General features: G+C 48.0%; 1 protein-coding gene across 2 annotated transcripts in view; it reads right to left on the reverse strand.

Moving 5' to 3' along the window:
• The window catches only part of dstyk (dual serine/threonine and tyrosine protein kinase), a 46863-nt gene that overhangs the window by 18660 nt on the left and 17090 nt on the right, over positions 1 to 11113 (reverse strand). For both annotated transcript variants that reach the window (XM_079808458.1, XM_079808459.1), the window contains exons 2-4: positions 10777 to 11113; positions 5524 to 6000; positions 3440 to 3635 (exon numbers count right to left, since the gene is read on the reverse strand). The exon at positions 10777 to 11113 is cut by the window's right edge and continues 67 nt beyond it. In XM_079808458.1, the coding sequence (XP_079664584.1) occupies positions 3440 to 3635; positions 5524 to 6000; positions 10777 to 11113 (1010 nt within the window). The remainder of the gene's footprint in view (positions 1 to 3439; positions 3636 to 5523; positions 6001 to 10776) is intronic.

Below are 11113 nucleotides of genomic sequence, written 5' to 3' on the forward strand. Positions count from 1 at the left end.
GTGATGCCGTGTGATGAGGTGTGTGTGATGGCGTGTGTGATGGCGTGTGTGATGGCGTGTGTGATGGCGTGTGTGATGGCGTGTGTGATGGCGTGTGTGATTGCGTGTGATGACGTATGTGATGGCGTGCGTGTGATGGCGTGTGTGATGGTGTTTGATTGCGTGTGATGGCGTGTGTGTGATGCTGTGTGATGGCGTGTGTGTGATGGCGTGTGTGTGATGGCGTGTGTGTGATGGCGTGTGTGTGATGGCGTGTGTGTGATGCCGTGTGTGATGCCGTGTGATAGCGTGTGTGTGATAGCGTGTGTGTGATGGCGTGTGTGTGATGGCGTGTGTGTGATGGCGTGTGTGTGATGGCGTGCGTGTGATGGCGTGTGTGATGGTGTTTGATTGCGTGTGATGGCGTGTGTGTGATGCTGTGTGATGGCGTGTGTGTGATGGCGTGTGTGTGATGGCGTGTGTGTGATGGCGTGTGTGTGATGGCGTGTGTGTGATGCCGTGTGTGATGCCGTGTGATAGCGTGTGTGTGATAGCGTGTGTGTGATGGCGTGTGTGTGATGGCGTGTGTGTGATGGCGTGTGTGTGATGGCGTGTGTGTGATGGCGTGTGATAGCATGTGTGTGACGGCGTGTGATAGCGTGTGTGTGATGGCGTGTGTGATGGCGTGTGATAGCGTGTGTGTGATGACGTGTGTGTGATGACGTGTGTGTGATGGCGTGTGTGTGATGGCGTGTGTGTGACGGCGTGTGATAGCGTGTGTGTGATGGCGTGTGTGTGATGACGTGTGTGTGATGGCGTGTGATAGCGTGTGTGTGATGGCGTGTGTGTGATGACGTGTGTGTGATGGCGTGTGATAGCGTGTGTGTGATGGCGTGTGTGTGATGCCGTGTGATGACGTGTGAGTGATGCCGTGTGTGTGATGCCGTGTGATGGCGTGTGTGTGATGCCGTGTGATAGCGTGTGTGATGGCGTGTGATAGCGTGTGTGATGGCGTGTGATAGCGTGTGTGAGCGTGTTTGTGATGACGTGTAATGGAGAGTGATGGTGTGTGTGTGATGGCGTGTGTGATTGCGTGTGATGGTGTGTGTGATGGCGTGTGATAGCGTGTGATGACGTGTGTGTGATGGCGTGTGATAGCGTGTGTGATGACGTGTGATAGCGTGTGTGATGGCGTGTGATAGCGTGTGTGATGCCGTGTGATAGCGTGTGTGAGCGTGTTTGTGATGACGTGTAATGGAGAGTGATGGTGTGTGTGTGATGGCGTGTGTGATTGCGTGTGATGACGTGTGTGTGATGGCGTGTGATAGCGTGTGTGATGACGTGTGATAGCGTGTGTGTGATGACGTGTGTGATGGCGTGTGTGTGATGATGTGTGATAGCGTGTGTGTGATGACGTGTGTGATGGCGTGTGATGACGTGTGTGTGATGGCGTGTGATAGCGTGTGTTGACGTGTGATAGCGTGTGTGTGATGACTTGTGTGATGGCATGTGTGTGATGATGTGTGTTAGCGTGTGTGTGATGACGAGTGTGATGGCGTGTGATGGTGTGTGTGTGATGACGTGTGATAGCGTGTGTGTGATGACGTGTGTGTGATGCCATGTGATAGCGTGTGTGATGGCGTGTGATAGCGTGTTTGTGATGACGTGTAATGGAGAGTGATGGTGTGTGTGATGACGTGATGGTGTGTGTGTGTGTGATGATGTGTGATAGCGTGTGTGTGATGACGTGTGATAGTGTGTGTGTGTGTGTGTGTGTGTGTGTGTGTGTGTGTGTGTGTGTGTGATGACGTGTGATGGCGTGTGTGTGATGGCGTTATTATAGCATGTGTGATGGTGTCTGTGATTGCGTGTGATGACGTATGTGTGATGGCGTGTGATAGCGTGTGATGGCGTGTGATGACGTGTGTGTGATGGTGTGTGATTGCGTGTGATGACGTGTGTGTGTGATGGCGTGTGTGATTGCGTGTGATGGCGTGTGTGATGACGTGTGTGATGGCGTGTGATGACGTGTGTGATGGCGTGTGTGATTACGTGTGATGGCGTGTGATGACGTGTGTGATGGCGTGTGTGTGAGGGCATGTGATAGCGTGTGTGATGGCGTGTGATAGCGTGTGTGATGGCGTGTGTGATTGCGTGTGTGTGATGGTGTGTGTGTGATTGCGTGTGTGTGATGGCGTGTGTGTGATGGCGTGTGTGATTGCGTGTGTGACTGCGTGTGTGACTGCGTGTGATGACGTGTGTGTGATGGCGTGTGTGATGGCGTGTGTGATATGGCATGTGTGATGACGTGTGTGATGGCGTGTGATAGCGTGTGATGGCGTGTGATTGCGTGTGATGACGTGTGTGATGGCGTGTGTGGTTGTGTGTGATGCTGTGTGATGACGTGTGATGGCGTGTGATTGCGTGTGATGGCGTGTGTGATTGTGTGTGATGCTGTGTGATGACGTGTGTGATGGCGTGTGTGTGATGGCGTGTGATAGCGTGTGTGATGGCGTGTGATGACGTGTGTGATGGCGTGTGTGATTACGTGTGATGGCGTGTGATGACGTGTGTGATGGCGTGTGTGTGAGGGCATGTGATAGCGTGTGTGATGGCGTGTGTGATTGCGTGTGTGTGATGGTGTGTGTGTGATTGCGTGTGTGTGATGGCGTGTGTGTGATGGCGTGTGTGATTGCGTGTGTGACGTGTGTGTGTGATGGCGTGTGTGATTGCGTGTGATGGCGTGTGTGATGGCGTGTGTGATGGCGTGTGATGACGTGTGTGATGGCGTGTGTGATTACGTGTGATGGCGTGTGATGACGTGTGTGATGGCGTGTGTGTGAGGGCATGTGATAGCGTGTGTGATGGCGTGTGATAGCGTGTGTGATGGCGTGTGTGATTGCGTGTGTGTGATGGTGTGTGTGTGATTGCGTGTGTGTGATGGCGTGTGTGTGATGGCGTGTGTGATTGCGTGTGTGACTGCGTGTGTGACTGCGTGTGATGACGTGTGTGTGATGGCGTGTGTGATGGCGTGTGTGATATGGCATGTGTGATGACGTGTGTGATGGCGTGTGATAGCGTGTGATGGCGTGTGATTGCGTGTGATGACGTGTGTGATGGCGTGTGTGATGGCGTGTGTGTGATGGCGTGTGTGATGGCGTGTGTGATAGCGTGTGTGATGGTGTGTGTGATGACGTGTGTGATGCGTGTGTGATGGCGTGTGTGATGGCGTGTGTGATGGCGTGTGTGATGGCGTGTGTGATGGCGTGTGTGTGACGACGTGTGTGATGACGTGTGTGATGGCGTGTGTGTGATGGCGTGTGTGATATGGCGTGTGTGTGATGGCGTGTGTGATGGCGTGTGTGTGTGATGGCGTGTGTGTGATGGCGTTTGACGACTATTAAAACTAATAGGTCTTGACCTCTGACCTGTGAAGTGCAGGAGTGTCTTGACCTCTGACCTGTGAAGTGCAGGTTGGCGGCGTCCTCCAGCAGCTGCTCCTTCATGCTGGCGAGCGTCTCCACGATCATCTCCTTCATCTCCTCCTGCTTGCGGTTGGCGATGGCCATGAGAGAGGAGAAGAGCTCGCCCTCCTTCTCCCGCGTGTACTCCAGACGCCGGGGCGTGATCTGAAGGTCGCGCTGCATGTCGAACGCCTGAGGAGCATTCACACACACAGACACTGAACACACCAGTCTCACGCTCAATCAGAAATACAGCACGGACTGTGAAATATGATTATGATCTAACCCTCTGTGCTCTTTAGGTTTAGTTTTACATCGGTATGGTACCAAGCTTTTGGCACTTGCTGTGTTATTCACTTCACCGGTCATAATGTTATGCCTGATCGCTGTATAGTAGGGTAATTTATTGAATTTTCAGCATCATTACTCCTGTCTTCAGTGTCACATGATCCTTCAGGCTGATTTGCTGCTCAAGAACATGTATGACTGTCACCAGTGGCGCAAAAAAGTGGGTATGTGCTATATGCGGCGCATAGGGGGCGCCAAAGCAATGGTATGAAAAAAAACTTTTTTTGTTTGCATTTTCTATATGTAGCTGCTGTTGTGCGTTTCTAAATAATTTCTGTATTTCCTCAATATTATATAACATTTTAGAGGACTAACAGGCTAGAGTAGGCGCCCTCATAAGATTCCATAATAGAATTTTGGATAATAATGGAATATCGCGAGTGGGCGTGTCCTGCGGGGGGGCAGCCGAAGTGTTCACGGTGCTCTTTGACAGTATAGTGTCCCCATCACTGGGGCGTTAGGACCCACACACATCACAGGGTGAGCGCCCCCTACTGGCCTCACTAACACCTCTACCAGCAGAAGCCTAGTTTTCCCAGTTTGGTCTCCCATCCAGGTACTAACCAGACTCAGCCCTGCTTAGCTTCAGTGGGAAACCAGTCTTGGGCTACAGGGACCCCTTTTCCACCAAGGCAGAGCTAGAGCTAGATCGGAGCCAGAGCCTAGTTTCAAATCGGTTCTTTGTGTTTCCACACCCAAAGCTCCGGCTCCGAGCCAGGAGAAGTGGTTCTTAAGTAGCACCAGAACATTGCTGGGCTAGAACAGGGCTAGAAGTAAGAACCGATTCCGTCAGGCGCTGGGGGCGGAGTCAACAAGACCAACACAAACTGGAGATCCGCCATGTTTGAAATAGCAGCTAATGGAGCTAACAGCTGCTGCTCGTTTGTAATCTCCGTCTATAAAAATGACGGCGAACTGCATGAATGCGTTGGATTCGCTGTGTTTTCGTTGTGTTTTGATTGCGATGTAGGATCGTAAAGCCATGAGAATCAATAGTAACGCAATGTTTGCATTGTTGATGGAAGGCTTGTTCGCAGCGGAGACCGATCGCCGTATGATAACCAGTCCAGCGAGAGCACACACTCCTTATGCTTTTGATTCACTCATGCGGGGTTTTTTTCGGTCTGCGCAGCACCGGTGCATCTCGAACAAGCCTGGTGTGTGTGTGTGTGTGTGTGTGTGTGTGTTTCGCTGCCCAGGGTTGCCAGGTTTTCACAACAAAACCCACCCAATTGCTACTCAAAACAAGCCCAATGGCGTTTCAGGGGGGCTTCCCCAGTAAAAATCACATTTGGGGGTAAAATATGTGTTTTTTTGGCATGGTTGCCTACTAAACTTCGCATTCCCGGGGCTAAATATCATATAATTGGGGTCGCTGCAACCCGCTGACATGAAAAACAGCAACAGTGATGAATCAGCCCAACTTGGCCTCACTGCCGCTGCCTCGCTAGTGTTGCTGAGAGAGATGAGGCGTATACAGTGGCGTAAGACTGGCTCTGTTGTGGCTCTCAGCATGTGGAAAAGCAAACGGTTCTTAGAAGCTCCAACTATGAACTGGGACTAGCTCTGGCTCTGAACTAGCTCTAGCACTGCCTTGGTGGGAAAGGGGTAAGGGTGATATGGCTGCTGGGTAGTTGCGCCCCTACTGTCATCAGTGTTTCAGATCACTGTCCGGCTGCTGTGAGGAACAGGAAGTGTGTGTGTGTGTGTGTGTGTGTGTGTGTGGCGTCACCTGGTTGATGAAGAGGTCCAGACAGCGGCAGTGGACTGCGTTCAGAAGCGTGGCGGCCTCCACCTGCTGGTTCTGCAGAACCTGCCTCACGAACGGCACCAGCACGCGGTGCACGCGCTCCAGACTCTCTCCCAGAATGCCTTGCATCTTGCCGGGCGTCTGAGCCGGAGCCCCGCAGGCGCAGTTTCCCGCCGATCCGCCGATGAGCTCCAGAGACAGGAGCTGCGCGAACAGAGCGCTGCGCTCCTTCTCCACGGGCCGGCCCTCGGGGGCCACGCCCTCCGGCGGGATCCGGATGAAGCACACGGGGAACGGGAGCGTCTCGCGCACCTTCTGCAGGTCCTCCAGCTGCTGCGCGCTCAGCGTGTCCTTGCTGACGGCGTAGAGGATGATGGGAAGGATGCCGCGTCTGCAGTCCTCCAGGGCCTCCTCCACGGGCTGGACGTTACGGCACGGAAGAACCATGATCTTCACTTCCTGTCAGCAGAACCGCAGTCAGAACGGGAGCACGTTCATAAAATATATCAAAATGATTCAATATTTCACTTTTTAATTAAAAGCTCCAGTGTGTGATATTTTCCCCCATCTAGTGGTGAACTTGTATATGACCATCCAGTGAATATTAGTTTCTGTTCCTCTCCGATTTGGTTTTAACTCCTACGGTGGCTGATTTAGTCCAAGATTAACATGGCTTCCAGCTCGACCTCGTCCACATTCGTCACGGAGCCATCGAGTGTTAAAACGCCAAAGGCCAAGCTTGAATTTACGGGAATGTCCCTCTTTGGCTAATGTACTTTCAAGATGGAGGAGCAACATGGCGACCCGCATTCAAACCCTCACCCGTATGTGTTTACAATGGCATATTATAAACTTACCAGAATACTTTATTACTTGAAAGAAGTAAATATACATTAATGAGCACATATATTTTTGAAAGAACTAAGTGTTTTAGCTAAGAATAAACTAAAAAAAGTTACACAGTGTAGCTTTAAAATGACTAAACTTTTAAAGTAAAACGGACTAAAATGAATGAACATGACATGAGAAATATTGATTTACGTCAATATTTAACAAGTTTTAATTACATTATTGATGATATCTTCACTTTTCAACCAGTTATCATCCACAATATTCCCAGTCAGCACAAAGATTTGAATATAGGGATGCAACACTACAGTTAGTCCACGGTTCAATACACACCTCGGATTTTAACCACAGTTTTCGGTTGGGTTCTGATGGCTTGTCACATCAGGTTTTTTGCTATTCTATTCTTAAGCGACAGGAACAACAGAAAAAAGACTATTTTTATTGCAATATTCTTTCTTTATTTTACTTAAAAGAATTGAAAAACCTTACTTAAACTTTACTTTACTTAAAAAAACCTTGTGCACATTAGTGTATTGTATAATATAAAATAAATATATATTACACTGGCAGCTCAGAGCAGTACAGCAGCATTTAAGTATGAGATTGAATGAATAAATGTAAAGTTCAGAACACTTCACAGACTTCACTATAATATACATGATTCTTATTAAAGCTGCTGTATTAGTTCTTCAGTCAAGAGCAGAGAGAGATTTTCTCTTTGTCTTTTGTTGTTGTATTAACATTAAAGGGATAGTTCACTCAAAAATGAAAATTCTGTCATCGAGAAATGAATACAGGTTTGGAACAATATTAGAGTGAGTAAATAATGACATTATTTTAGAGGTGAACTGTCCCTTTAAGACCTGCGCTCATCTAATATACAAACACACACGATTTTACTTTCACTTTAGACATAACCGACTGTGTTTATGTTAGCCATGTGTGTATTTGACAGTATTAGCGCAGTAAGACGACTACTGAGTCCAGTAATCACGTGTTTGACAGGCGTTTAGTGCGCGCGCTCTGAACCGGCAAGGCTGTAAAACAAATGCAAATAATGAGCTTTGGTGATTGTGAATAACTCTAGTGTCCCGTGAGTGTAACTCCACCACTAATGTGTGATGTGAATGTATGTTGTTGTTCAGTATTGAGATGGAGGAAAATAATAGAATTTGTAGAAAAATAATTATTTAAATGCAAACGCAATTCACAAGCGCGTATTGAACCGTGAATGCCGTACCGATCGGTTTAATATTATATTGAGAATTGTGGCCTCCTGATGAATCATAAAACTGCTCATGTGTTCCAGAGCGTGGGAACGCGTGAAGCGGAGTGTGTGTAGGTGAGATGTGTTTCTCCAGATAAAGCAGCATTAGACGCGAGGGTCAGAGGTCAGCTGTGTGATGAATCTGAGGAGGATAAAGAGCGCTAGCACAGCAGCACAATAGAGTCAGTCAGGGCCGTCTCTGACACAGCGCTGGAGTCTCTCTGCAACAAGAGCCGGCGGCGGGCGGCCCATCAGACCTGACCCAACAAAGATCCGATTCAAGCGCTTCAAACACACTCTCCACTGCTGCAGAAACACATGTGTGTGTGTGTGTGAGCAGGAATTCTGGGAATGTGTTCACAGGACACACACATCTGAGCGTACGCTGGGGCCGAACCACGAGCTCCGCTAATTAACGCCTGGGCACTAACGTGTGTGTGCCGGACTAAAACAGACGGCCTTCATTTGAGAGCAGACGTGATTCTAGCAGATGTGTGTGACGGCAAACATCACTGAACAAACACACACACACACACACACACACACGAGTTCAACACGATGACACGGGTTAAAACCGCAAGAGAGTCATGCAGAAAAATCTGCTCTGACTGAGACTCTGACCTGAGACAGATTTACAGCTGATCCAAGACTGGAAGGAGTCTGACGACAAACTGATTTGATTCTGATTTGAGGCCCATTCGAGGGAGAATCTGAAACCAGAGTCCGATCCGAAACCAGTCTGAGGTGGATCAGAGTCTGATGTGACTCTAATAGGACTCCAGCAGATTGATCTGAGTGTTTTAGAATAGCGAGTCTGATTTGCAACTGATCTAAGACCTTAAAGGATCTGATGTGAAACTAATTTGACTCTGATTTGAGTCCAATTCGATGCAGAGTCTGAATCCAGACCAATCTGAAACCAATCGGAGTCTGATCTGGATTCAACACTGATCTGAGAGTGATCACAGTTTGATAACAGCAGTGTTATAGACTGATTTGAAACCGGTCCCAGTCTGATTTGCAACAGATCTAAGATATTAATGAATCTGATGCTAAACTAATTTGATTTGAGTCTCATCCAAGGCCAAATCTGATTTAAGATCAATCTGAAACCGATCAGAGTCCGATCTGGATTTGAGACTGATCTGACTTTGACCAAAGTGATCTGAGTCTGATTCTCAACCCATCCAAATCTGATTTGCAACAGATCCAAAGATATTAATGATGCTAAACTGATTTGACTCTGATCTGAGGCCCATTGGAAGCAGAATCTGATTCAAGACTGATTCGGATTGGATCAGAGTCTGATCTGGATTTGATTTGACATTGATATGAAGCCGATCAGAGTGTTTGACACAAACTGGAGTCTGATTCAAAATGGATCAAAAACCTGATACAAAACTGATTTGACTCTGATTTAAGTCCCATTCGAGGGATAATCTGAATCCAGACCGATCCGAAACTAATCTGAGGTGGATCAGAGTCTGATGTGACTCTAATTGCAGATTGATCTGAGTGCTTTAGAATAGCGAGTCTGATTCTCAACTGATCGAAGATCTTAATGAATCTGATGTGAAACTAATTTGACTCGAGTCTCATCCAAGGCCAAATCTGATTTAAGATCAATCTGAAACCGATCAGAGTCCGATCTGGATTTGAGACTGATCTGACTTTGACCAAAGTGATCCGAGTCTGATTCTCAACCGATACAGATCTGATTTGCAACAGATCCAAGAAATGAATGATGCAAAACTGATTTGACTCTGATTTGAGTCCAATTCGAGGCAGAATCTGAATAAAGACAGATCCGAAACCAGTCTGAGCTGGATCAGAGTCTGATCTGACTCTGAAAGGACTCCAGCAGATTGATCTGAGTGTTCTAGAGTAACTGATTTGACTCTGATTGGTTTCAGATCAGTCTGGATTCAGATTCTGCACCGAACTGGACTCAATTCAGAGTTGGATCAGAATTTGAACCTGATCTTAGATGGAGTCTGATTTGAGAATGAAAGTGATCAGAGTTTGATAACAGATCGAACAGAGTGTGTTAAACTAAGTGAAGTTTGATTTGAGACTGACTTTGACCAAAGTGATCTGAGTCTGATTGCAACAGATTCAAGACCCTAATGATGCTAAACTGATTTGACTCTGATTTGAGTCCCATTCGAGTCTGAATAAAGACAGATCCAAAACCAGTCTGAGCTGGATCAGAATTTGAACTTCATTCTGATTTGCATCTGATCCAAGACTTTGAGTAAAGTGATCTGAGTCTGATTCTCAACCGATCTAAGACCTTAATGGATCTGATGTGAAACTAATTTGACTCTGATTCAAAACAGATCCGAGACCATTCAGAGTTGGATCAGAGTCTGATCTGGATTTGATTTGATACTGATCTGAGACTGATCTGAGTCTGATTCTCAACTCATCCAAATCTGATTTCCAACTGATCTAAGACCTTAATGATGCCAAACTGATTTGACTCTGATTTGAGGCCCATTGGAAGCAGAATCGGATTCAAGACTGATTCGGATTGGATCAGAGTCTGATCTGGATTTGATTTGACATTGATATGAAGCCGATCAGAGTGTTTGACACGAACTGGAGTCTGATTTGAAATGGATCAAAAACCTGATTCAAAACTGATTTGACTCTGATTTGAGTCCCATCTGATCCGATTGAGTCTGATTCAAGAAATATCACAGTCGAACCAGATTCTGATCTGAGCTTGATCTGACCGAGATCTTAATGATCCTGATGTGAAACTGATTTGACTCTGATTTGAGTCCCATCCTAATTCAAATCTGATTTGCCAGCAGTTCTCAGTGTTGTTAGACTAATCAGAATGTGATGTGAAACTAGTTTTAGAGTCTGATGTGTGACCAGATCTGAAACCAGTTTGAGTCCGCTAAAGCCCGGATCAGAGCTGTTATTCTGATCTGAGAGAGATCTGAACCTCATGAAAACAAACTCGTGAAAGAAAGGCATCCAGCCCAGGACACAGTTTCCCCGTCGCCATGGAGACACACATCACCATAGCAGCAACCAGTGGTCATGTGAAGCGCAGCAGATCCACAGAGTTACATAAAGCCCAGAGAATGAGGAGCTGAGCGTCTGACCTGCAGCAGTGCATGATGGAGCGTGATCTCCAGCTCGGCCAATCGCTGCGCAGGATCTCCGCACTCCTGGATCTCCAGGTCCTGTGGTGGCACCGTGTCCCAGCGCCCGCAGTGGGCCGCCAGCTGATGGACCAGCTCATACTGGCCGGGCAGTGCCAGGCTCAGGCGCGTCTGACGGCCGTGTGTGAAGCACAACTTCCTCCTCCGGCAGGCCCCGCCCTCCGCGCCACAGGCCCCGCCCACCTCCGCGCCCAGGGGGAGGAGCCTCTCTCCCAGCAGGCAGTTCAGCAGCTGATATCGGGCGGGGCAGTCCTGACCCAGGATCAGGATATAGGGG

Source organism: Gobio gobio, assembly GCF_949357685.1.
Source record: "Gobio gobio genome assembly, chromosome: 24".
NCBI lineage: Eukaryota > Metazoa > Chordata > Actinopteri > Cypriniformes > Gobionidae > Gobio > Gobio gobio.